Source organism: Macaca thibetana, chromosome 12, assembly GCF_024542745.1.
Source record: "Macaca thibetana thibetana isolate TM-01 chromosome 12, ASM2454274v1, whole genome shotgun sequence".
Lineage (NCBI taxonomy): Eukaryota > Metazoa > Chordata > Mammalia > Primates > Cercopithecidae > Macaca > Macaca thibetana.
This window is the reverse complement of record NC_065589.1, coordinates 128158995-128186277: the sequence shown is the minus strand read 5'-3', so window position 1 is coordinate 128186277 and position 27283 is coordinate 128158995. Positions and strand designations below refer to the sequence as shown.

The following is a 27283-nucleotide window of genomic DNA, read 5'->3' as shown; positions in this document are numbered from 1 at the left end:
ATCATTGAAATGTTTTCCCCTGAGGGAAGATGATCTAATCCATTTCACCGTATTTCTCAAAGGTCTCTATTACGGGTTGAATTACGTCCTCATGAAAAAGATATGCATAAATCCTAAACCCCAGTACCCTGGAATGGGACCTTATTTGGAAACAGGATATTTGCATATGGAATCAAATTAAGATAAGGTCACAGAGAATGAAGGTGGGTCCTTAATCCATTATGATTGGTGTCCTTTGCAAGAAAAGAGAATTCTGGACACAGACACAGCAGAAGGCAGCCATGTGACAAAAGAGGCAGAGACCGGAGTGATGTGGCTGCCAGCCAAGGAACACTAAGGACTACCAGAAACCACTAGAAGCCAGGAAGAGGCAAGAAAGAATCCTACGCAGCATCTCAGAGGGAGCAAGGACCTGCTGACACACTGATTCCAGACTTGCAGCCTCTGGAACTGTGAGGCAATGAATTTCTGCCATTTCCGTCACTCAGTGTTCAGCCATTTGTCACAGGAGCCCTAGGAACTGAGTTTCCTCACTCTTTACTTTCTTGCTTTTCTGGTCATTTTATTTCAACTATGCCTATTACCCACTATGAATCTAATAATGAAAAAGAGCATGATGACTCCATCAAAAAGTGGGCAAAGGCAATGAACAGACACTTCTCAAAGGAAGACATTTATGCAGCCAACAGACACATGAAAAAATGTTCATCATCACTGGTCATCAGAGAACCGCAAATCAAATCCACAGTGAGATACCATCTCACACCAGTTAGAATGGCGCTCATTAAAAAGTCAGGAAACAACAGGTGCTGGAGAGGATGTGGAGAAATAGGAACACTTTTACACTGTTGGTGGGACTGTAAACTAGTTCAACCATTGTGGAAGACAGTGTGGCGATTCCTCAAGGATCTAGAACTAGAAATACCATTTGACCCAGCCATCCCATTACTGGGCACATACCCAAAGGATTATAAATCATGCTGCTAAAAAGATACATACACATGTATGTTTACTGGGGCACTATTCACAATAGCAAAGACTTGGAACCAACCCAAATGTCCATCAATGATAGACTGGATTAAGAAAATGTGGCACATATACACCATGGAATACTATGCAGCCATAAAAAAAGGATGAGTTCATGTCCTTTGTAGGGACATGGATGAAGCTGGAAACCACCATTCTGAGCAAACTATCGCAAGGACAAAAAAACCAAACACCGCATGTTCTCACTCATAGGTGGGAACTGAACAGTGAGAACACTTGGACACAAGGTGGGGAACATCACACACTGGGGCCTGTCTTGGGGTAGGGGGAGGGGGGAGGGATTGCATTAGGACATACACCTAATGTAAATGACTAGTTAATGGGTGCAGCACACCAACATGGCACATGTATACATATGTAACAAACCTGCACGTTGTGCACATGTACCCTAAAACTTAAAGTATAATAATAAAAAAAAAGAAAAAAGAAAAAAAAAGAGAGAGCATGACGAAACTGCTATTCCTTTCTGCCATTTTCTCCACAATTCGATAGGCCCAGGCAGTCTCAGGGAGGCGGAAACCAGAACTGGAAAAGCGACTCTTGCATTTCTCTCACACATCCACTGAGTCCCTCATTCTGACGCCTGAAAGAGAACTCCACGCCCATTCTTTTCATTTTTTGGTAATCAGAAGTTAAAATAGAAAATACTTTTTAAATTAAACACGTAAGAAAGCAAAACTTACAAGCAATCGTCTGTGCTTTCTGCACAAAGACTAATTGTTTTCCCATCTCGACAAACAATCTGGAGCATGCAGTCTTTTGACTTTCCATCTGGAGGCTGAATATCTATGAAAAATAAGCAGAAGAAAAGAACTTTTTTCAGGATTTCTCCTTACATTTTCTAAGAACTACCAGCTCAGAGAAGCAAAGGACTAGACAAAAAATCAAGCGCTACATCTATGAAAGAACCCCGTGCCTTTCCAATAATGCAGAAAGAAAGAACACAGCTAGGCTGACTGACAGGACCAGCTGTCAAGATGACATCTACAAAATGTATTCGGCTCACTGCAACCTCTGACTCCCGGGTTCAGGCAATTCTCTGCCTCGGCCTCCCAAGTAGCTGAGATTACAGGCAACTGCCACCACACCTGGCTAATTTTTTTGTATTTTTAGTAGAGATGGGATTTCACCATCTTGGCCAGGCTGGTCTTGAACTCCTGACCTCGTGATCCACCCACCTCAGCCTCCCAGTGCTGGGATTACAGGCATGAGCCACCATACCCGGCCAACATCCCAGATTTTAAGCAATTGATTGCAGTCCCCATCAAACAGAAGCCATTTTCTGAGTACAAAATCAACAGTCTAGGGTGGCCTGTGCTTCTTGAGGTTCCCAGCGCTCTGGTTCCCTCTCCATGAGAAGAAGAGACGTGGACTCTGAGTTTAACTCAGGTGAGAAAATTGATTTGCCCCGACCATGTGGTTCACAATCTAAGTGCCTGGGGCGCCACTGTGGCCGCCCCTCTGAGATGGAGCCCTTCTTCAATCTGTTAATGAAAGCAGAACGCGGAAGGAAGAGGACCCAGTTCCCACCGAGACAGAGGAAGAGCAGAAGACAGAAGTTGGCCAAGACAGGCCAGCTCACCCCGACATTCCTGCCCTGTGCGGATGTTGATACAGTCCACTGGCATGTGGACCTTATCCTCGATATTCTGCCGAGTCTGGTCATCATAATAGATTAGGTGACCATCCGACCACAGATCAAACCAGTTCTTCTTCCAGCGCTTCAAAATAGTACCTGGAAAAAAATAGTAAGGTTGGGTTTTTTTCAGAGATAGAGTCTTATTATTTCACCCAAGTTGGAATGCAGTGGCTATTCACAAACATGATCACAGCTCACTGCAGCCTTGAACTCCTGGGCTCAAGCAATCCTCCCACTTCAGCCTCCCGTTTAGCTGCAACTGCAGGCACGAGCCGCCACGCCCAGCGGAAAGGTTGGCTTCGAGCCAAAAGAGCAAGGACACAGTCACAGCAGAAACAAAAAGAACTCTTCCCCTGACCCCTTAATGACACCTGTTAGAATTAACCAAAGCAGTCCCTCAGAATGAAAGCGAAAGCCGACCCCAGGGCCCGCCCACTGGTGCGTCAGCAGGCTGCATGCGGCACACACTGGCAACAGAGAATGCTGCCAACCAACTTAGAAGTCCCCACACTTTCAAATTAAGGTGTTTAAAAAAAAATAAAAAAATTAAAAAAAGCTTGCTTTTCAGCAAATGAAACATATCTAACATTTAATTCCTCATACAGTACTAAACTTTAAACCTTTCAAACTTTTCCAGTTTCTAAATTTCCAAATATTGTCTACATTTGCTAGATCAGAAAATGCTGGACTGTAAAGTCTCTATATGCAAATAAAAATAATACCTACCTCTTTGAAGAAACACATTTCAGCCAGGCACGGTGGCTCACGCATGTAATCCCAGCACTTTGGGAGACCGAGGCGGATGGATCACTTGAGGCCAGGAGTTCGAGACCAGCCTGGACAAGACGGTGAAATCCTGTCTCTACTAAAACTACAATAAACTAGCTGAGCATGGAGGCAGGCACCTGTAATCCCAGCTACTAGGGAGGCTGAGGCAGGAGAATCGCTTGAACCCAGGAGGTGGAGGTTGCAGTGAACTGAGATCACACCACTGCTCTCCAACCTGGGGTACAGAGCAAGACTCTGTCTCAAAAAAAAAAAACACATTTTTTTTTCTTGTCCTTAAGAGCTTTCACAGATACTCTCTCCTACCATTTCCCACAGGAAGCCTACAGTGTGGAAGGCACCCCGATGCATACACTCGATAAATGAGCACAGCAGGATATAGACCAGGCCCTGCCTGGCCTCTAACGCTGTGCACATCCTACTACCTCACATATTTCTGTCAGCTTGAGCGAATTCAACCTTTCATTTGTGATCTTGGACCAGGTATTTAACTTTATAAAACAGTAATTTCCTTGACTGCATGAAGGGAAAACCCCTGCAGTGGACTTAAAGGCCAGTTGTAGCTCCGGTCATCTCTGTACCTTCCTCACATCCACTCACTGCCCACTACACCTTCTGTTCCTGTACACCTCACCCCGTTCTTGGCCAACACACACAATCCCATTTCATGTGCTTCCCTTTATGTTGCCGTGCCTGCAACTGGTGTCAACCAGATACGTACCATCCAGCCTTCCTGCCAGTATCAGGCACTCTCCTCACCAGGAGGGGTGTCCACTGCACTTGCCCAACTGACCACTAAGTGATGCCCAAGCATCCATTTGATTGGCTGCCTGAGCTGTGCAGAAACTGCCAAACAGGCTGGGCGCAATGGCTTATCTCTGTAGTCCCAGCACTTTGGGAGGTTGAGGTGGAAGGATCGCTTGAGCCCAGGAGTTTGAGACCAGCCTGGACTACATAGCAAGACCCATCTCTACAAAGAGGAAAATAGGCAGACATGCTAACACAGGCCAGCAGTCCCAGCTACTTGAGATTCTGAGGCAGGAGGACCACTTGAACCTGGGAGATCAAGGCTGCAGTGAGCAGCTATCACGCCACTGCACTCCAGCCTAGGCGACAGGGCAAGACCCTATCTTAAAAATAAAAAGAAAAGCCGGACACGGTGGCTCATGCCTGTAATCCCAGCACTTTGGGAGGCCAAGGCGGGTGGACCATGAGGTCAGGATTTCAAGACCAGCCTGGTCAACATGGTGAAACGCCGTCTCTACTAAAGATACAAAAATTAGCCGGGCCTGGTGGTGCACACCTATAATCCCAGCTACTCAGGAGGCTGAGGCAGGAAAATCGCTTGAAGCTGGAGGCAGAAGTTGCAGTGAGCCGAGATCATGCCATTGCACTCCAGCCTGAGCAACAAAGCAAGACTCTGTCTCAAACAAACAAACAAACAAAAAGCCCTACTAAATAGAGCCACAGAAACACAGAGACAGGTGGAACCACTGGGCCAGGGAGTTCTGCCCAAGTATCTCACCTGCATCAAAGCCCTGGCTGCAGACTCCCAAATCAGGCTGTCCTCCAGAGGCCAGGACCAGGGCCCAACACTGTATGTGGCAACGGCAGGAAAAGAAGTCCTGAGGACGGCTTTGCCTACATGTGACCACATCGCATGTGTGTCTCTGCTACTCTACAACCCCATGGATGTAATACATCTCACCTCGTTTTACTGGCACTGATACTTCTACTTTCAGGAAAGAAGGAAAATTAACCCACACATATGAAGATGGGGTTATGTATAGATAAGTCTTCTGAATATACATTTCTGAAACACCCATGGACCAGAATACTGGAAAAGTCTATGTGACTTATTTAAAGTACATCCATTTTATGTACGTCCCCATGCTAGGCACTGATGGGGAGCACAACATTGTCCAAAGGGTCATTGATCAGTATGTTGACAAAGCACTTACATCGAGTTGTGGCAGAGAAGGGAAAGCTTACCCTCAAACAAGGGTGTGGCAGAGCCTGGCAAGAAACACCAAAGGACATCTGAAGGGCCAGCAAAGGAGGGCACACCCTCGAGGTCTGAGCAAGGGTCCCCATGTCCCCTGACTATGGGGAGGCTGGGACCACAAAACCCAGAACTAGGAAACTTGGGGCTCCAGGACTTCCTTTGTGAAGCTGACACTACGACACCTCTGTCTATTCTAAGACTACAGGACTGTCACAGACAGGGGGGCACACGGTTCAGCTCCAGGTTGGGACCACGGAACTCTTCACAGGCACACAGGCTGAAGGCCGGTCTCAGGGTGCAATCACACAGTTCTGACTTTGAATGTAGGTTTGTCACCCATAGTTTACACTTAGACAAATTACCTAACCTCACTGAATCTCAATTTCTTTAACTGGAAATAATACCACTTACCTATCATACAGCTGTTGTGAGAATTAAGAATATATACATAAAATCTTTTTAACAGGAACACAAACGATTCATAAACAATAGTTTTTATAAACCATCTCAGGTATGCCATCAATTCTCACTGGTAGACTTGACTTTAGCTGATTTCTGAAAGTATCCCCCATAGATAAACTCACGTCTCTGAACAATCAATGGTATGTGATACAGCTCAGTTTTTGACTAGAATCATAAATGACATAGTAGTCACTTTTCCCTTAGCTTCACTCTTTCTAGTATAACAGAATATCCTGCTTGCTCTTTTTTTAATAAATAAGACTGGTTCTTCCCATTTTAAAACACAGTATGAATCCCACCTGGAGTGACAGCCTCACAGATAAGCAGACAGTGTAGGAAAGATAGGTTTGTGGAGATCAGCCTAGGAAAGTGGATCTCAATCCCATAAAAACAGAACTGAGTCTCTTCTCTAGTCCTTTTGGAGACACAAAAGTTTTTTTGGTTTTAGATAAACTCTGCCTCAGATCAACTCTTCAGCCACATAATTACCAAGACACCAATATCTGAGAATCTGAGTCACTGCTCAATCCCCAGAGGAGAGAGGCAGTGAGACCAGCACTTCCGTGCCAGATCTCAGCTGGGCTCAGGTAGATCCAGGCAGTTCCAGAACCATCATTAACAATAAAGCACGTGGCTGGGCATGGTGGCTCACGCTTGTAATCCCAACACTTTGGGAGCCGAGGCAGGCAGATCACCTGAGGTCAGGAGTTTGAGACCAGCCTGGCCATCATGGAGAAACCCCTTCTCTACCAAAAATACAAAATTAGCCGGGTATGGTGGCACATGCCTGTGATCCCAGCTACTCGGGAGGCTGAGGCAGGAGAATCGCTTGAACCCAAGAGGCAGAGGCTGTGGTGAGACGAGATCGCGCCATTGCACTCCACAACAAGAGTGAAACTCCATCTCAAAAATAAATAAATAAATAAAGTAAAATAAAATAAATAAAGCACGCTAGTGAGGAGAGCGAAAGCAGCAGGGACTGCCATTGTTTCCTGGTTCCTATCAACTCAGCAACCAAGGAGGAGCTTCGCGGTGTGCAAGACAGTTCACAGAGACCTAGGAATGTCCAAGGGAAAACTCAAGGCCACAGCACTCAAAAAACTTTGTTATTTGTTTTTAACCATGATCAGCTTTAAGCAAACAGAAATAGAGATTGCCCTTCGGCAATGCCGACCGCAGGCCGCACATCCTGTACTCACTCTGTCGCAGCAACCAGCCACTCTTCACAAACGCCATCTCTTCACCTACAGAACAAGAACAGGCAGGTTCAAAATCATACCTAGAAAGAGAATAACCTGTCTGGCCAAGTCTCTATCCTTAGCCCCTTCAGCATCAGCTGAGGAAGAGCCAAGGCCATTTTAGCTCAGTGCCCCCCTGGCATTTAACAAACACCTCCTCAGTGGGGTTCATGTGCCCTGCACTCTGTACCCACTTCCCTCCTCCCACACTAGCCTTCAGCCTCAGCACCCAGCCCACCTGCGTCTAACACCACACAACAAACATAAAGCAGCCCCAGGGACACAGCATTTAGCTCTGTCAAGGACATGGAGGATTCTCGTGGCTTGCTGGAGCCCTCAGGTGCCTACATTTGGAGTTCCCAGTGGGGTCCACATGGCCCAGGCAGGGGTGCTACACTGGTGTCAGCAGTGAGTGACATGGAGTGGCCAGGTCAGGGCAAAAAAAACAAAAGTCATCAAGAAAAAGGTTCATAAAGTCAACTCCATAAAAATTTAAATCTTCTGTATGGAAAAAAGCTAAATGTGACTTTAAAACTGATAAATTAGAAGAAACAGTCACAGCTGGGCACAGAGGCTCAGGCTAAGGAGGGTGGATCACCTGAGGTTAGGAGTTCGAGACCAGCCTGGCCAACATGGTGAAACCTCGTCTCTACTAAAAATACAAAAATTGGCCGGGCGCGGTGGCTCATGCCTGTAATCCTAGCACTTTGGGAGGCTGAGGCGGGCAGATCAGGAGGTCAGGAGTTTGAGACCAGCCTGACCAACATGCTGAAACCCCGCCTCTACTAAAAATACAAAAATTAGCTGGGTGTGGTGGTATGTGCCTGTAATCCCAGCTACTCAGGAGGCTGAGGGAGGAGAATCGCTTGAACCCGGGAGGCGGAGGTTGCAGTGAGCTGAGATCACGCTGCCACTGCACTCCAGCCTGGGTGACTCTGTCTCAAAAAAAAAAAAAATTGCCAGGCTTGGTGATGGGCACCTATAATCTTGCTACTCGGGAGGCTGAGGCAGGAGAATCACTTGAACCCGGGAGGTGGAGGTTGCGGTGAGCCGAGACACCACTACACTCCAGCTTGGGCGACAGAGTGAGACTGTCTCAAAAAAAAAAAAAAAACCAGAAGAAGAAGAAATATTCATAACCATATGGCAGCAAGGAGCTTATTTCCTTCACTTACAAAGTTCACACACATCATACAGAAAAGGCAATCATTTAGCAGTTCACAGAAAAGGAACACAAAGGACCAACAAACCCGTAAAAAGACACTGAATTTCCCACTCAATTCAACAGATACAACTCCAGCTGTACAGTTAACTACTGTACCTATCAGGTGGTCAGAAATGAAAACCTCCAAGACACCAGCAAGGAGAAAGCGCGATGGCAGAAAGAAAATTGCTGCAACCTTTTCGGAGGGAAATTTGACAAAACCTGTCGAAACTTTAATAGTTCACATACTTTGACCCAGCAGTCTCACCATGACTAGGAATTTGCCTCACCATGTGCAGAAGTTCACCAACACGTACATACATATATATATAAAAACACTTGCTGCAACATCACATATACTGCAGAAGCACGCCAACATGCCCCACGACGGAGGACTGCGGAGCGGGCACCTCCACACAGGACAGATCACCAGGCAGGCAAGGCGGAGCGGCATGTGCTGCAGGCCGCCTCCTGGGAGGAATCCTGAAACCTGTGAAGGATGTGTCTCTGGAAACACAATGCGGCGATTCTGTGTGTGTCACACAACAAAGACGGTGACTGGTCCCATTACCCCTTCCTGTACTGTTTAAATTAGTTAACAGTTTGCATGTTTGTTTTGTTTTTTTTTTTTTTGAGATGGAGTTTTGCTGCGATGCCCAGGCTGGAACGCAGTGGTGCAATCTCAGCTCACTGCAACCTCCGCCCTCCAGGTTCAAGCAATTTTCCTGTCTCAGCCTCCCTGAGTAGCTGGGACTACAGGCGCATACCAACAAGCTCGGCTAATTTTTATATTTTTAATAAAGACGGGGTTTCAGCACATTGGTCAGGCTGGTCTCAAACTCCTGACCTCAGGTGATCCACCTCCCTCGGCCTCCCAAAGCGCTGGGATTACAGGCATGAGCCACCACACCCAGCCCATTTCATTGTTTGAAATCATTAGTTATTATCTGGAAGCTGAGACTATGGGCCATTTTTGTTTTCTGCTTTAGCTTTTTTAGGTATTTCTTTAAGGCGCTAAGGTTTGTAAGGTGAGCAAAAGCCCAAATGGGCACCTCAGAAGAACAAATGTCTCTCATGTGGCTCCTTCCCCATATCTAAGCATGGCTGAATTCTCATCTTCCTCCAAATCTTTAACAAGAGCTCCACAAGCCCCAGTAACCCCATACCTCAGCATCTCCAAAATCACGCACGCTGAGGCTTCTTGCTCTCTTTGCAGTTTTCTTCAATTCATCCTTTCTGTCCTTACCAAGAAAGGAAATGTTTTTCATTTTTCCCCTTTCTCTACTGCGTTTAGGTTCTCAAACATACAATCCCCAGCAAACAAAAGCCGGTCTCCCTGTCTCCCAGATGACGTGAACAGGGAAGCACACCGCTGCTCACTGTGCGGGCAGCCACCTTCTGACCATGAGGAACCAGCTGGGGCAGCCGACCCAGAGACAGCAGAGCTCACGCTGCTGAGCCACTGACTTCACCAACCCCCAAAACCCACCCTTACCTAAGACTTTCCACTAAGCAGAATGATGGGTTTATCACTTAAGATGTTTGAATTTGGTTTCCTGCAACTTACAGCCTAAAACATCCCAAAACAATCATTTTACTTCCAAAAGGGTTTGAGGTGGAGAACTACCAGTATCATATTTTCATTAAACAAATATTCTTAGAGCACCTAACGTGTGTTCAGTCTTGTCTTAGACACTAAGGATACAGCAGTGGCAAGGCCAAAATGCTACTCTCATGTAGCTTAATACAGCAGAAGAAACAGGCGAAACAAAAAGGAAAGAATGATGTAGATAGCATCACATCTGTGCAGTGGTGTTATTAACCCAGAACACAAAAAAAGAGAGGGCAAAGTACGTACGCATTCACGTCAAATCCTAGATATTTATATTCATACTACAGCTTCATGCATCCATAAAGTGAATTCTCAGTATATATATCATATGAAAAAAAAATAAATGGGAACAGGCTAAAAATTACTAGAAAACGTACTGATAACTACCTAGTCACAACAAATACAAAACCTGACTGAAACGCAGCCATACAACTTCGCTGGTGGTTATGGGACACAGTGAATATAAAAATGTGGAGTAACAGAAAGGAGTCTCCTCAATGTCTGTGGTGAATTTCTTTACATTTTTAATGGGTTTTTTTGTTTGTTTCTTTGTCTGCGCTGTCACCCAGGCTGGAGTGCGATGATCTCGGCTCGCTGCAGCCTCCACCTCCCAGGTTCAAGCGATTCTCCTGCCTCAGCCTCCCGAGTAGCTAGAATTTCAGGCGTGTGCCATCACAACCAGCTAATTTTTGTATTTTAAGTAGAGACAGGATTTCGCCATGTTGGCCAGGCAATCCACCCGCCTCAGCCTCTCAAAGTGCTGGGATTACAGGTGTGAGCCACCATGGCCAGCCTTCTAATGGTTCTTGATATTAATTTGGCTACATCTTCTATCTTTTTTTTTTTTTTTTTTTTGGACAGAGTTTACCTCTGTCACCCAGACTGGAGTGCAATGGCACTATCTAGGCTCACTGCAACCTCCGCCTCCGAGGTTCAAGCGATTCTCGTGCCTCAGCCTCCCAAGTAGCTGCAATTACAGGTGTCACCACAGCCAGCTAATTTTTGCAATTTTAGTGGAGAGAGGCTTTCACCATGTTGGCCAGGATGGTCTCGAACTCCTGACCTCAAGTGATCCGCCTGCTCTGACCTCTCAAAGTGCTGGGATTACAAGCGTGAGCCACTGCACCCAGCCTCCTATCATTCTTAATGGTTAAAATGTCAGACTAGTGTAACACTGAGATTAAGAATGGCTTCATTTATTCAAAGGCCTTTAAGAATCTGAGCCCAACAATCCTACATGCCGTAAGATTAGCACTACCACCATTGGCACCCATGAGGATAAAGAGGTTTTTTTGTTTTTGTTTTTGAGACAGAGTCTCACTCAGTCGTCCAGGCTGGAGTGCAGTGGCATGATCTCAGCTCACTACAACCTCCGCCTCCCGGGTTCAAGCAATTCTCCTGCCTCAGTTTCCCAAGTAGCTGGGATTACAAGCACGCACCACCACACCCAGCTAATTTTTGTATTTTTAGTAGAGACTGGGTTTTGCCATGTTGACCAGGCTGGTCTCGAACTCCTGATCTCAGGTGATCCTGCCCACCTTGGCCTCCTGAAGTGCTGGGATTACAGGCGTGAGCCACTGTGCCCGGCTGATAAAGAGTTAAAAGAGAGTTTTAAGTAAAACCTTAAGGACCCAGAGATTTCCTGGTATCTCTGAGTATTTGGTACTAATTGTGTGGGTCAACATCTGATTTGCCAGATTATATGGTTTGGCTCTGTGTCCCCACCCAAGATCTCATGTTGAATTATAATCCCCAGTGTTGGCAGAGGGGCCTAGTGGAAGGTGACTGGATCATGGGGGCAGCTATCCCTGTTGCTGGTCTTGTGATAGATTTCTCAGGAGATCTAGTTATTTATAAGTGTGTTCACCCTCTCCTACTGCCACATGAAAACACAGCTGCTTCCCCTTCGCCTTCTGCCATGATTGCAAGTTTTCTGAGGACTCCACAGCCATGCCTCCTGTACAGTCTACAGAACTCTGAGTCGATTAAACCTCTTTTCTTCATAAATTACCCAGTCTCAGGTAGTTCTTTAAAGGAGTGTGAGAATAGACTAATACAAGAATGTTGTGCATATGTTTTCTTTGGTGTTTCCTTGAGGTAAGCCTGGGTTTCTCTTACTTTTCAGGCAGTTGAGTCTCAAGGGATGGCAACAAGGAGAAACTGAACGGTAGACTTGGGAATCAATTCAGGCCACTTCAGTAAGATTCAAAAAGAAAAAAGAAATGGAAATGTCTACATCTAGAGGACATTATAAACATATCTTTCGTGTGCCTATATAAAATAACTCAAAACTATTAGAGAAAGGGGAAATCAGATTATGAGACAGAAAAGAACTTAAACTGGAATCAGCAACAGAAACTCTTGACTCTTTAAAAGAGTAATTCCTCTGCTGACTCAAGTAGCTTCTTATCTCATGTCATCCTGTCTCTCTCTCCTCATTCTGTGGAACAATCTCATGTACCTCCCAGAGCCCAGATTTTCATCTCTAACACTAGTCTCCTCTAAAAGGCGCCAGTACTCTTTGAAAATGAGCTACTTACAGTTTAGGGGCAGGATATCTTATTACCAAAAAGCACAGATGCTTTCAAGAGTGCCTTCAGAAAGCGTCAAGAAGCCACTCAGGTGAAGAAAGAGCATCTAATGGCTAAATTGTGACACAAGTGTAAAATTCAAAGTAAAAATTACAGTTCATTACAAGCAAGGCTGAAAGGCACCTTGGGTATAAGATGACTGAAATGAGATATATTACAGTAGAATGTGTTAGAGAAAAGATATACCTTCTGCTAGGGCGCGGTAGCTCACGCCTGTAATCCCAGCACTTTGGGAGGCCGAGGCAGAAGAATCGCTTGAACCTGGGAAGCAGAGGTTGCAGTGAGTCAAGATCGCACCACTGCACTCTAGCCTGGCAAAAGAGTGAGACTCCATCTCAAAAAAAAAAAAAAAAAAAAAAAAAAAAAAAAAAAAAAAAAAAGACATACCTTCTGATAATGGTTTGGCTGTATTCCCACCCAAATCTCACCCTGAATTGTAATAATCCCCACATGTCAACAGTGAGGCCAGGTGGAGATAACTGAATCATGGGGGCAGTTCCCCTCATACTGTTCTCATGGTAGTGAACAAGTCTCACAAGATCTGATAGTTTTATAAATGGGAGTTCCCCGCACAAGTTCTCTTGCCTGCCACTATGTAAGACATGACTTTGTTCCTCATTTGCCTTCCACCATGATTGTGAGGCCTCCCCAGCCATGTGAACTGTGAGTCAACTAAACTTCCTTCCTGTTTTTTTTTTTTTTGAGATGGAGTCTCGCTCTGTCGCCCAGGCCAGAGTGCAGTGGCGCAATCTCGGCTCACTGCAACCTCCACCTCCCGGGTTCACACCATTCTCCTGTCTCAGTCTTCCGAGTAGCACGGACTACAGGTGCCCACCACCACGCCCCACTAATTTTTTTGTATTTTTTTTAGTGGAGACGGGGTTTCACCATGTTAGCCAAGATGGTCTCAATCTCCTGACCTCGTGATCTGCTCACCGTGGCCTCCCAAAGTGCTGGGATTACACGCATGAGTCACTGCGCCCGGCCACCTCCTTCTTTTATAAATCACCCAGTCTTGGGTATATCTTTATTAGCAGCATGAGAACAGACTAATACAGTAAATTGGTACCAGTACAGCAGAATGCCACTGTAAAGATAACTAAAAATGTGGAAGCAACTTTGAAACTGGGTAAAAGGCAGAGGTTGGAACAGTTTGGAGGGCTGAGAAGAAGACAGGAAGATGTGGGAAAGTTTGGAACTTCCTAAAGACTTGCTGAGTGGCCCTGACCAAAATGCTGACAGTGATACGGACAATAAGGTCCAGGCTGCAGTGGGCTCAGATGGAGATGAGGAACTAGATGGGAACTGGAGTAAAGATCACCATTGCTATGTAAAGAGACTGGTGGTATTTTGTCTCTGTCCTAGAGACCTGTGGAAGTTTGAACTTGAGAGAGATGATTTAGGGTATCTAGCAAAAGAAATTTCTAAGCAGCAAAGCATTCAAGAGGAAGCAGAGCATAAAAGTTCGGAAAATTTGCCGACTGATGATGCAACAGAAAGGAAAAATCCATTTTCTGGGGAGAAATTCAAGCCTGCTGCAGAAATTTGCATAAGTAATAAGAAGCCCAATGTTAACCACCAAGACAACAGGCAAAATGTCTCCAGGGCAGGGCTGGACGGTGGCTCACTGGTAGGTCACGCCTGTAATCCCAACACTTTCAGAGGCCCAGGCGGGCGGATCACGAGGTCAGGAGATCGAGACCATCCTGGCTAACACGGTGAAACCCCGTCTCTACTAAAAATACAAAAAAGTGGCGGGCACCTGTAGTCCCAGCTACTCAGGAGGCTGAGGCAGGAGAATGGCATGAACTCGGGAGGTGGAGCTTGCAGTGAGCCAAGATTGCGCCACTGCACTCCAGCCAGGGGACAGAGCGAGACTCTGTCTCAAAAAAAAAAAAAAAAAAGTATCCAGGGCATGTCAGAAACCTTTGCAGCAGCCACTGCCATCACAGGTCCGGAGGACTAAAAGGAAAAAACGGTTTTGCAGGTCAGGCCCAGGGCCCCCCTGCTGCGTGCAGCCTCGGGACTTGGTGCCTGTCCCAGCTGCTACTGTAATGGCTAAAAGGGGCCAAGGTACAGCTCAGGCTGTGGTTTCAGAGGGTGCAAGCCCCAAGCCTTGGCAGTTTTCATGTGGTGTTGATCCTGCAGGTACACAGAAGTCAATAATTGAGATTTGGGAACCCCCATCTAGATTTCAGAAGTTGTATGGAAATGCCTGGAGGTCCAGGCAGAAGTTTGCTGCAGGAGTGGGGCCCTCATGGAGAACCTCTACTAGGGCAGTGTGGAAGGGAAATATGAGGTTGGAGCCCCCACAGAGAGTGTCCACTGGGGCACTATCTACTGGAGCTGTGAGAAGAGGGCCACTGTCCTCCAGACCCCAGAATGGTACATCCACTGACAACTTGCACTCTGCACCTAGAAAGCTGCAGACACTCAATGCCAGCCAGTGAAAGCTGCCAAAATGGGGTCTGTACCCTGCAAAGCTGCATGGGTGGAGCTGCCCAAGGTCATGGGAGCCCACCTCTTACATCAGCATGACCTGGATGTGAGACACGGAGTCAAGGGAGATCATTCTGGAGCTTCAAGATTTGACTGCCCTGGCTAGGCTCAGTGGCTCACACCTGTAATCTCTGCACTTTGGGAGGCCGAGGCAGGCAGATTGCCTCAGGTCAGGAGTTTGAGACCAGCCTGACTGACATGGTGAAACCTCGTCTCTACTAAAAATATAAAAATTAGCTGGGCATGGTGGTGGGCACCTGTAATCCCAGCTACTCAGGAGTCTGAGGCAGAAGAATCGCTTGAACCCGGGAGGTGGAGGTTGCAGTGAGCCAAGACCAGGTCATTGCACTCCAGCCTGGGCAACAAGAGTGAAACTCTGTCTCAAAAAAAAAAAAAAAAAAAAAAAAAAAAAAAAGGTTTGACTGCCCCATTGGATTTCGGACTTGCATGGGGCCTGCAGTCCCTTCGTTCTGGCCAATTTCTCCCATTTGGAACAGGTGTATTTACCCAATGGCTGTACCCCCACAGTATCTAGGGAGTAACTAACTTGCTTTTGATTTTACAGGCTCATAGGCGGAAGAGACCTGCTTTATCTCAGATGAGACTTTGGACTGTGGACTTCTGAGTTAATGCTAAAATGAGTTAAGACTTTGGGGGACTGCTGGGAAGGCATGATTGGTTTTGAAATGTGAGGACACAAGATTTGGCAGGGACCTGGGCAGAATGATATTGTTTGGCTGTGTCTCCACCCAAATCTCACCTTGAATTGCAAAAATCCCCATGTGTCAAGGGCGGGGCCAAGGGACGGTAACTGAATCTTGGGGGCAGTTTTTCCCCCATACTGGTCTCATGGTAGTAAGTCTCAGAAGATCAGATGGTTTAATAAATGGGAGTTCCCTTGCACAAGCTCTCTCGCCTACTGCCATGTAAGACATAACTTTGCTCCTCATTTGTCTTCCACAATGAGAGTGAGGCCTCCCCAGCCATGTGGAACTGTGAGTCAATTAAACCTCTTTCCTTTATAAATTACCCAGTCTTCATTAGCATGTCTTCATTAGTACGTCTTCATTAGCAGCTTAAGAACAGACTAATACACCTTCCAATATGAGTTCAATTTCACACAGTTGAGGACAGCCAGTTTGATTTAAAAAAAAAAAAAAAAAAGGGGGGCCGGGTGCGGTGGCTCAAGCCTGTAATCCCAGCACTTTGGGAGGCCGAGGCGGGTGGATCATGAGGTCAGGAGATCGAGACTATCCTGGCTAACATGGTGAAACCCCGTCTCTACTAAAAATACAAAAAACTAGCCGGGCGTGGTGGCGGGCGCTTGTAGTCCCAGCTACTTGGGAGGCTGAGGCGGGAGAATGGCATGAACCCGGGAGGCAGAGCTTGCAGTGAGCCGAGATCACGCCACTGCACTCCAGCCTGGGAGACACAGCGAGACTCCGTCTCAAAAAAAAAAAAAAAAAAAAAAAAAAAAAAAAAAAAGGTTGAAACACTTGAAACACTTTGATAATTGTGTAACAGCCTCTCCTTGGATAATGCAAACGGTTACTATGTTAATAGTAGGGGTCATTTGTTGCATTTACTATCTAAATGTTGGGATTTCCCTTTTAAGACAAAAAGACTAGGACCGGGCGCGGTGGCTCACGCCTGTAATCCCAGCGCTTTGGGAGGCCGAGGCGGGCGGATCACAAGGTCAGGAGATCGAGACCACGGTGAAACCCCGTCTCTACTAAAAATACAAAAAATTAGCCGGGCGCGGTTGTGGGCGCCTGTAGTCCCAGCTACTCAGGAGGCTGAGGCAGGAGAATGGCGTGAACCCGGGAGGCGGAGCTTGCAGTGAGCCGAGATCGCGCCACTGCACTCCAGCCTGGGCGAGCGAGACTCCGTCTCAAAAAAAAAAAAAAAAAAAAAGACAAAAAGACTAGACTTCTGAGTTGAGAGTTCATGTGTACTGAAACCTGGATAGCAGGGGAGACTGCAGGTGCAGGCTTTGAGCCAGCCTAAACTCAAGCTCCTGGAGAGAAATGGCCCTGGGGAAACCAACCATGGATTCACACAGTAAGGAATACGTTGGTTTTGGGAATACACCGGTTTTAGTGACTTACACAGCTGAGCAAGCACTTACACACCAATCTCCAGAAGTCGGAAGAAAATAAGGGGATATATAATAAAAGTTCTGCGACACTGGATGCCTCCTAAGGTACCTGTGGTACCTTCACCTGGATCAGACAGTATCATCACTTGGACACTGTCACTTGACCAACATGCCTTCAGCCTCCCAGAGACTTACGTATCACTACTGCACAGGCATCCCCTTCCTTCCACCTCCCCATCACCCTAGACCAATTCCTGGTCCTGATCTGGCTGGCCTGCCCTGCCTGGAGGTTACCAAGGACCCAAGCCTCAAAGGGAAAAACAAAAAAGGCAGACTTTAAACATGCAGCTTTCTGTTCTTCTCTCTCCCTATGTATTTCTAGAGAATTAACATTTCTTGTCACTCAACATTACAATTCACAGGGGAGTTATTTTAAAAGGGAGAAGACACAAGAGTAGCACTGAAACATGGATCCAAGACAAAAGAAACACCAAGCTGGGCGGTGGCTCACGCCTGTAATCCCAGCATTTGGGAGGCTGAGGTGGCCAGATCACCCCAGGTCAGGAGTTCGAGACCAGCTTGGCCAACGTGGTGAAACACTGTCTCTACTAAAAATACAAAAATTAGCTGGGTGTTGTGGCGGGTGCCTGTAATCCCAGCTACTTGGGAGGCTGAGGCAGGAGAATCGCTTGAATCCAGGAGGAGGAGGTTGCAGTGAGCCGAGATCGCACCACTTCACTCCAGCTTGGACGAAAGAGCAAAACTCCATCTCAAAAAAAAAAAAAAAAAAAAAAAAAAAACACCAGTAATGTGAAGCTCGATATGCAGGTGATTGCTCTATTTCCAGTGTTAATGATGAATTTATAAGAAGCACAGATGGCTAGCTCCACTCCCTCCTGAAATGCAACTAAAATGAGAGTTAAGGAGAAAACAAGGCATAAATCCACAAAGAGAACAGCAGCAGACAAAAGCAGATGAGATACAACATTTTGAAGGTTCTAAGACAAACAGACAAGTGGCAACTAACATAAAACATGGCCACTTCTACTCTGTCATGTGCTAACAGAAGCCAAAACACAGCAAGCCAACTCCTGCCACATAAAAATAGATTCAGAAATTGGAGGTAAGAATTCTAAAGGTGGGGGAGAAATCAGGAGAATTAATGGAAAGTCTTCAAAGGGGTCACCTGGCATCCACCCATGTAGACAGGGACCCTCCCTGATCCTGAAGATGATGTCTCTGGAGACTGGGTGTGGCCACACTACACACAGCTCAAAGTGACAGGCCACACTTAGAAGGAGAATATAGTCCGCGCAAGTCAAATTCTCTATCTTCTTCCTTACTTCCCAGACTCTAGCTCTGAGCAAAGGCACAGTCCCAAGAGGAAAGGTTCACTGATACTGACAACTGGGTGTTCTGTAATGAAAAAGCCAATCTTTGCCTAACCCTCTCCAGGGAAGCTCACCAAGAGATAGACTTGAAGCAAACACACAGACTTCCAATCAGCTTTTCAGTACCTCTCTGAAGTAGGAATACAGAGCAAGCATCATCAGTCTGAGTGGAAAAAGATACTATTTTTCCTCTGCTCTCACATCACAACAATCAACATAGAAGACTTCTGTGACAAAATGCGTCAGGGTTTCTCCCCACATACCAAGCAAGAAATCAATTATGCAGCAAGCCCATGTGCAGTGTCGCGTGTCTATAATCCCAACACTTTAGGAGGCGAAGGTGGGGGGACCACTTGAGCTCAGGAGTTTGAGACCAGCCTGGGCAACATGGTGAAACCCCAACCATACAAAAATTAGCGGGGCATGGTGGCGGACACCTGTAGTCCCAGCTACTTTGGGGCTGAGGTAAGAGGACCACTAGAGCCTGGAATGGGGAGGTTGCAGTGAGCCATGATCACACCACTACATTTCAGCCTGGGCAAGAATGAGACCCAGTCTCAAAAAAAAAAAAAATTCGCAGCGAACACCAACTAGATATTCTGCAATTCAACTGTCACACTATCTACCTGGAGATAGCATCAGATTCCACAGGTGAGGGCTCAGTCCCACAAGACTGCCCACCCTTCAGACACCAGCTGCAAGCCAGGGCCTCTGGAACATGTGATCAACTAGCTTCAAGTCAGTGAGAAAGAAAAGCAGCTCAGAGCAATCTGAAGAACATACAGCAGGCAAAGTGTAGAAAATGGGTCTTTAGTTACCACAGCCCCAACCATGCTCAGGGTTAACCGTGTAAAGGGACTTGGCGTTTTTTTCTATCTTCCCTTTCCTGTAGTTTCCAGACAAGCTGATAAATTACCAAGACAGTTACTACAAGTTACACAATGTGACCCTCAACCATTTTCTTCATGTTCCTGGAATGTGTGATACAAAGAACAATATACAGCCAACCAATAGTTTATGTTCAACTTAGAAACTCTCCCCGTTTTTGCCCTTTAAAATCCCACTTGTAACTGTTGCTACTCGAAGCATATATTCAGGGCAACTTGAATCTATGCTTCCCAGGATGCTGTCCTCAAATCTGGCCTAAATAAACTCTCTATTTATAGTAATTTTTGCTTTAGTTATTTCTTTAGGTCTATTAGAATTCCCATACCTCCCTGTGTTTAATTTGCTAGAGCAGCTCACAAAATTCAGGTAAACAATGACTTACATTTACCAGTTTATTACAAAGGGTATTACAAGGACACAGACGAAGAGATGCGTAGGGCAAGGTGTTAGTGTCCCGGCCTCTCCAGGCACACACCACCCTCCCTCCAGGAGCCGCCAGGTGTTCAGCTATTCCGGAAGCTCTCCGAACCCAATCCTTTTGGGTTTTTATGGAGGCTACATTACGTTAGCATGACTGATTACACCAACGGCCACTGGTGGTCAACATCACCTTGAACCCTTCCCTCCTTCCTCGAAGGCTGGGGGGCAGACATGAAAGTTCCAGCCCTCGAATGCTGCATGGGTGTTTCAGATGACCAGCCCCCAATCCTGAAGGGAGTCTGCAGTCCATCAATCAATCACTAGCATACAAAAAGACATCATTTTGGAGAGTTTAAGGATTGTATTAAATAGGAGTTGTAAGGCAGGAAATGAGGTCAAAGACCAAATAAACATTTCACAGTATCACAATCAGACATTGGAGAAAAATCTAGACCACAAAAGACAGAGATTGAAGGCCGGGAGCAGTGGCTCAAGCCTGTAATCCCGGCACTTTGGGAGGCCAAGACGGGCGGATCATGAGGTCAGGAGATCGAGACCATCCTGGCTAACACGGTGAAACCCCGTCTCTACTAAAAAAATACAAAAAACTAGCCGGGCGAGGTGGCGGGCGCCTGTAGTCCCAGCTACTTGGGAGGCTGAGGCAGGAGAATGGCGTAAACCCCGGAGGCGGAGTTTGCAGTGAGCTGAGATTGGCCACTGCACTCCAGCCTGGGCGACAGAGCAAGACTCCATCTCAAAAAAAAAGAGAAAAAGATAGAGATTAAAGAAAATAAAATTTTAAAGGAAAAAACCTCACAAGAATCACAAACAATGCTCGGTACAAAAGAAAACTTCAAAAATATTACTTTACAGCCAGCCACAGTGGTTCATGCCTGTAATGCCAACACTTTAGGAGGCCAAGGCGGGTGGATGATTTGAGGTCACGAGTTTGAGACCAGTCTGGCCAACATGGTGAAACCCCGTCTCTACTAAAAACACAAAAATTAGCTGGGCATGGTGGCAGGCTCCTGTAGTCCTAGCTACTCAGGAGGCTGAGGCAGAAGAATCGCTAGAACCAGGGAGGCAGAGGTTGCAGTGAGCTGCAATCGTGCCACTGCACTCCAGCCCAGGCAACAGAGTGAGACTCCATTTCAAAAAAAAAAACAAGAAAAAAAAAGAAATATTCAGAGCTCTCAATTAAAAATAATAACCAAAATTAAAAATTCAATACAAGAGTTGAAAAGATCAAGATGAAAGAAATCTCTCTGAAATGAAGAGTGAAAAAAAAAGACCAAGAGATGGAAAAAAAGTACAGGATGGGCCTGGGATATAAAATATTCTGCTGGCTGGGCACAGTGGCTCACACCTGTTAATCACAGCACTTTGGGAGGCCGAAGCGGGTACATCACTTGGGGTCAGGAGTTCAAGACAAGCCTGGCCAATATGGTGAAACCCTGTCTCTACTAAAAATACAAAAATTAGCCAGGCACGGTGGCACACACCTGTAGTCCCAGCTACTCGGGAGGCTGAGGCAGGAGAATCACTTCAACCCAAGAGACGGAGGTTGCAGTGAACTGAGATCGCACCACTGCACTCCAGCCTGGGCATCACAGCGAGACTCCATCTCAAAAAAAAATTCTCCTTATAGGAGAATTTGCTAAATGAACCACAGAGGAAAGAGCAGAGAAATCATATCATAAAGCCATTTCCCGCAACAGGATAACACATTTCTAGATTCAAAAGCTCCAATGAGTGTACAGCATGATGAATTTTAAAAGATCCTCCGTAAGTAGGATGACTGAAATTTCGGAACATCAGGGACAAAGAAGAGAACCTAAAAACTTCCCAGAGAAAAAAGCATATATAAAGAATCAACAATCGGCAAGGTACAGGACGTCTAGAGCAATACCTTCAAAATGTTAAGGGAAAATAGTTATTTCCAAGTCAGAATTCCATACCCAGTCAAATTATTAATCAAGGCCAGGCATGGTGGCTCTTGTCTGTAATCCCAACACTTTGGGAGGCCAAGGTGGGAGAATCGCTTCAGCCCAGAAGTTTGAGACCAACCCAGCAACACAGTGAGACACTATCTCAACAAAAAAATAAGAAGTTAGCTGGGCATAGTGGTGCACGCCTGTAGTCCCACCTACACAGTAGACTGAGGTGGGAAGATCGCTCGAGCCCAGGAGGTTGAAGCACAGGGAGCCATGAATCATCATGTCACTGCACTCCAGTCTGGGCGACAGAGTAGGACTCTGTCTTCAGCTGGCAGGGGAGGAAATTCCCAGAAAGGCAGCTGTGCAGAAGGACTAGGGAAAGGAAAAAAAAAACAGTCCAGACTGGAGAAGGACTGAGTACTACAGGGGGGAAGTCACTGACAAATTCTCCACAAGTTTTTCACTCATTGGTGAATTGAAGAGTTTTACAAGGCAGCAAAAGTCTTCTATGATCAGAAGTCAAAAGATTACATATAAATCAAAAGCAATTTTACCATATCCACGAAAATAAAATACTTTTTTTTTTTTTTTTTTGAGACGGAATCTCACTCTGTCGCCCAGGCTGGAGTGCAGTGGGGCGATCTCGGCTCACTGCAAGCTCCTTCTCCCGAGTTCACGCCATTCTCCTGCCTCAGCCTCCCGCGTAGCTGGGACTACAGGCGCCTGCCACCACCCCGGCTAATGTTTTTGTATGTTTAGTAGACACAGGGTTTCACCGTGTTAGCCAGGCTGGTTTCAAACTACTGACCTCAGGCGATCCACCCGCCTCAGCCTCCCAAAGTGCTGGGATTACAGGCGTGAGCCACCGCGCCTGGCTTATTTGGTCTTTCGATCTATGTACCTGTATTATTTTGATAAATGTAAACATGTCAGCAATAACCTGAATTATCTTCAACTATACCAAAACAAAAAACCAACCTAAATTCATCTACCTACTTGAAGCTTCCAATAGTGCCCTGCTTTCGTCTTTAAATTGGGGAGAGAAATTTAGAGAGTATCTTTAGAAACCAAAAATCATAAAGCATGATTTTGGTCACATTTTGTTTTGTTTTTGTAGAGACGAGGTTTCACTATGTTGTCCAAGCTGGTCTCAAACTCCTGGGCTCAAGGCCTTCCATCTCAGCCTCCCAAAGTTCTGGGATTACAGGTGTGAGCCACTGCAGTCAGCCTATCATATGCTTTTGAAAATTCACGGAACCTAGTGTTTGGGTATAAGCTTTAGAGTTAAAAGACCTATGTTCAAATCCTGACTCAACTGGGCAAGTTACTTTTCCAAGTCTAGTTTTCTGATCTATAAAATGAGAATTCTCACCACCTACTTGACAGGATGTTTGGAAAATTGGGTGAAATAATACATAAGTATTTGGCATGATGCCTCAGTTACTAGACCTCGATAAATGGTAGCTGTTTTGACAGCAATTATTACTATTTACTACTATTATTACTCTTACTTATTTTCCCCCGACCAAAATTTGCCTAAAACATTCTAGAACAAGCTCGTCCAACTCGTGGCCCCAGCCCAGGACAGCTGTGAATGCAGCCCAATACAGATTTGTAAACTTTCTTAAAACGTTATGAGATTTTTTTGCAATTTTATTTTTTAGTGCATCAGCTATCATTAGTGTTAGTGTATTTTATGTGTAGCCTTCTTCCAATGTGGCCCAAGAAAGCCGGAAGACTGGACAGCCCTGTTCCAGAAGAAACAACGACATCAAGCTGCTTCTCAAATGGCTCAGAAGACTTCTGTTTGTTGGCCTTAGCATGCTGAATTTCTTCTCAAATGGCTCAGAAGACTTCTGTTTGTTGGCCTTAGCATGCTGAATTTCACACCACTCCATAACGTATTTCAACATTTCACTATTTATATACTGGAGCAAAACGGAATGCATAAACTAAAACTCATCAGATAAACACTAAGCCCTAGCTGTTGGTCTCCAGAGAATAAAATACCAGCAAACTAGCTGCAAAAGAACATTGTTTTTATGTCAATAAAACCTATACAAAGCTTTAAAATATAAGCCATATTCAACAATTTAAATTATTTTAAATTTGAATTTGTATCTCCTTGAAAGCATGAATCGAAACAGACAACAGATGAACAAAAAATACCACCTTTGGAATCTGACATTTCTAAGTCTGAAGCCTACTTTGCCTTCTACTCACTAGTATGACCTTGATCAAGATTCTAAATCTCTCTAAGCCTCAGTTTTCTTACCTGTATGACAAGGCACAACCAATTACTTCATGGGGTTATTGTGACAATTAAAGGAGATATGTCCAAACAGCCCTGTAGTAGATTGTCCAGAAATGAGAACTGGCCAGGCGCGGTGGCTCACGACTGTAATTCCAACACTTTGGGAGGCCGAGGCAGGTGGATCACCTGAGGTCAGGAGTTCGAGACCAGGTTGACCAACATAGTGAAACCCCATCTCTACTAAAAATACAAAAAATTAGCCAAGGATGGTGGCGTACGCCTGTAATCCCAGCTACTTGAGGGGGCAGGACTCCCTTGAACCCGGGAGGCAGAGGTTGCAGTGAGCCAAGATTGCGCCATTGTACTCCAGCCTAAGCAACAAGAGTGAAACTCCGTCTCAAAAAAAAAAGTGAGAACTGCTACAATAACATTACTATTTTGTTCGAAAAGCTGGAATTCAGGTTTAACTGTCTACAACTCCTCATGATATCCCAGTTCTCTAGCTTTCTTTAGCTATAAAAGTGGCTTCCTTAAGAAAAAGGAAGAAAACTCATCTCTGTTTTTCGAGGACAACAATGGACAGTCAAAGAGATGTCACAGGTACATTCCGAAACAGAAGGGAAGGAAGGTTACGCGGCCCATCATCAGGTAGAGGTCAGTCCCCATGTGACACTGGCCCTTTCCAGTTGGGAACCACTTCTTGACAACAAGCCTAATTCCAGCACCATCAAAGGGCAGACAGGCCAAGAAAGCAAAGAGGCAAGAAAGTCCAACTTTCTGTTTCCATGATCCACTGTGGAAGCAAATATACAACCAACAAAACAACGGGGTCAATGAGCCCCCACTTTGGGGGCATTTTTAACAGTGTGTTTTGCAGTTTTTGGTAGTTAGTGTTATTAATAAGGTATCTTCAATTTCCTTAGACAAACAGTAAGAAGACAGGCAGAGAAAAGGAGAAAGAAAAATATTAATGCAAGCTGAAAAGCATAAGCAAAGCTTTCAGAAAGAGCTGAGAAAAACCTCCACCTTCCCAAGGACTAACACAAGAGTATCTGTCCTCTCTATACCACTGCTGTACACATTTAATCAACTCAGTCCTTGAGCATATCAGGAAATTTACTTACAGAATGTCCCAACGCCTTTAAAATATAATGCTAGCAAAGAACTGCTGTCAGGTTCTGAGTTCTTTTCTGTAGCCTTCTTCAATAAGCATTTACTGACCACCTACAAAGCGCCAAACACCATGCTGTTTATTAGGGAAACCCTACAACACAGTTTGATTCTTGTCCTCAGGGAGATGAGTACAAATGGGGAAGAGTCGAGTAAAGAGATCACCACCACAGAGAGTAAACACCAGGCACAAAGGAAGCCCAGACAAGCTCCAGTCCTATCAATATCCAGCCAACTAGCCCACGGTTAGGAACTTTCTGAACCTAGTGAACACTCTTGAGCGCAACTGAACCAGTCACAGCAGTATTCCCACACACCCATAGGTTCTTAGGCAGACACACCCACTGCATGGGCACAGACGCACAGCTGTGTCTGCGCATACATGTTTTCATTCAACAAATATTGAGGGCCATACTAAACGCAGTTAACAGTGCCAGCTCGGATCCTAATTCCTCATGTGACTTCGGACAAGTCACTTCCTGCATTGGTACTGGTTCTATCAAAGGCCACAGAAGACCTTGGAATATTCCTCCCCTCAGCTGTCAGCCCTCCTCCCTCGGTGCTGGTTCCACCCTTTCCTAAGCACTAAAAATTTAAAGGCTGAGACCATGAGTCAGTATTATTTTGAAATAACCGTGTTCTCCTAAATGTTTACAGTGACCACAGCACCTCATTCCTTTCTTCCACTCACCCTGACACATCGGAAATTTACTATTCGCTCATTTACGAAGCCTTTTCTACGTGATCCAGTCTACATTTGAGATTTAAGCAAGGGGAGGGAGCGGGGGGGGGGGGGGGGGATCCCTATGCAAATCACTGACCTCCGGAGATTTCTATCTAGTTGAGTAAGAGAAACAAACACGAACAGAGATATGTAAGATAACTTACACTGCAAGGCCAAGAGCAGGTGAAATGAAGCGGGGGCGGACCGCACCGCGAGGGTAAAGCCTCGATGCCCCCCAGGACTTAAGGTGGGGAGACCTCTGGGCAGGAGAACTGAGAAGGCAAGTTCCCCGGAGCAGAGGGAGCAGGAGGGGTGGAGATCGGACGCCAGAAGACCCCAGGTGGGGGGGCCGCAGCAGGTCCCGACAGTCAGACGCGTGGGACACTCCCGAGCGGCCAGAAAGGATGCAAAGCGGAGGCGGCAGTTGAGAAAGGGAGAGGGTCCGCAGGGCCGGAGGGGAGGGGCTCGGGGAAAGGCCCGGAGGGGGACGCCCGGGAAGCGACGGCAGGGGGCCCGAAAGACGGGGGGGGGGCCCACTGGGAGGGCTCCCGGACGGGCTGCTCCATGGGAGGCTGAGAGGGCGGACCTGGGAAGGGCAGCGGTCCAGGGAGGCGGGAGCACCCGTGGCCAGGCGCCTCAGGGGTAATTAGGGAGTGGGGACGCTGGGGAGGTGGCGCGGTGCGAGGTCCCCTCGGAGGAGCGCGAGGCTGGGCGGCGCTAAGGGAGAATCTGGAGGGGCGCGGGCTGGAGGGGAAAGGAGCTAGGGTCGTCCAGACCAAACAGAGACACTCACCTGCGAACCAGAGCGGACAACTGCAACACGCCGCGACAGCTGCTCGCGTCCCAGCCTTCGACTGCCGCACGTCCGGCGTCCTGGTAGCCGAGCTGACGTCACGCCGCCGCGCGCATGCGCGGCGGGCCCCGGCGGGTGGGGCGGGGTGTCTGGGTGGTTTCCCGAGAAACGGGGCGGGAAGAGGCGGTCGGTGTGGGTCTCCCAGGAGGTCGGCGCTTCCACTAAAAGGAAGTGTTACCGAGTGAGATCCCGCCTTAAAAATCTAAAAATCAAAAAAAAAAAAGAGTTGTTAGCACCCTAATCTTGGTTTCTAAATACCGCTCTCTAAAAACAGGGCCAAGGCCTGTTTGAGAATCGCTTGAGCCCAGGAGTTCAAGACCAGCCTGGGCAACACAGTGGGACACTTTCTCTACAAAAAAATAAAAATAAAAAAATTAGCCTGGCGTGGTGGCTTGCATCTGTAGTCCCAGCTGCCTGAGAGGCTGAGCGGGAAGCTTCACTAGCACCCAGGAGGTCAAAGGTGCA

At 46.4% G+C, this 27283-nt stretch overlaps 2 protein-coding genes across 5 annotated transcripts in view; both read right to left on the bottom strand.

Moving 5' to 3' along the window:
• The window catches only part of LOC126933035 (pleckstrin homology domain-containing family B member 2-like), a 74984-nt gene extending 48148 nt beyond the window's left edge, over nucleotides 1–26836 (bottom strand). For all 4 annotated transcript variants that reach the window (XM_050752487.1, XM_050752488.1, XM_050752490.1 and 1 more), the window contains exon 1: nucleotides 26759–26836. The gene's annotated coding sequence lies outside the window, so the exon portion shown is untranslated. The remainder of the gene's footprint in view (nucleotides 1–26758) is intronic.
• LOC126933036 (pleckstrin homology domain-containing family B member 2) lies at nucleotides 1727–26836 on the bottom strand. Its single transcript, XM_050752491.1, has 4 exons — nucleotides 26759–26836; nucleotides 7139–7183; nucleotides 2630–2782; nucleotides 1727–1833 (listed from the first exon to the last, which is right to left on the bottom strand). The coding sequence occupies exons 2-4, from the start codon at nucleotides 7173–7175 to the stop codon at nucleotides 1727–1729; spliced, it is 297 nt and encodes a 98-aa protein (XP_050608448.1). The 5' UTR covers nucleotides 7176–7183; nucleotides 26759–26836.
• Nucleotides 26837–27283: the final 447 nt, after the last annotated feature.

Coding starts and splice junctions, on each gene's coding strand:
- LOC126933036 (XM_050752491.1), bottom strand. CDS start 7,175: ATGGCGTTTGTGAAGAGTGGCTGGTTGCTGCGACAGA. Junction 2,783..7,138: donor TGGCTGGTTGCTGCGACAGA/GTGAGTACAGGA, acceptor ATTTTTTTCCAG/GTACTATTTTGAAGCGCTGG. Junction 1,834..2,629: donor CACAGGGCAGGAATGTCGGG/GTGAGCTGGCCT, acceptor TATTTTTCATAG/ATATTCAGCCTCCAGATGGA.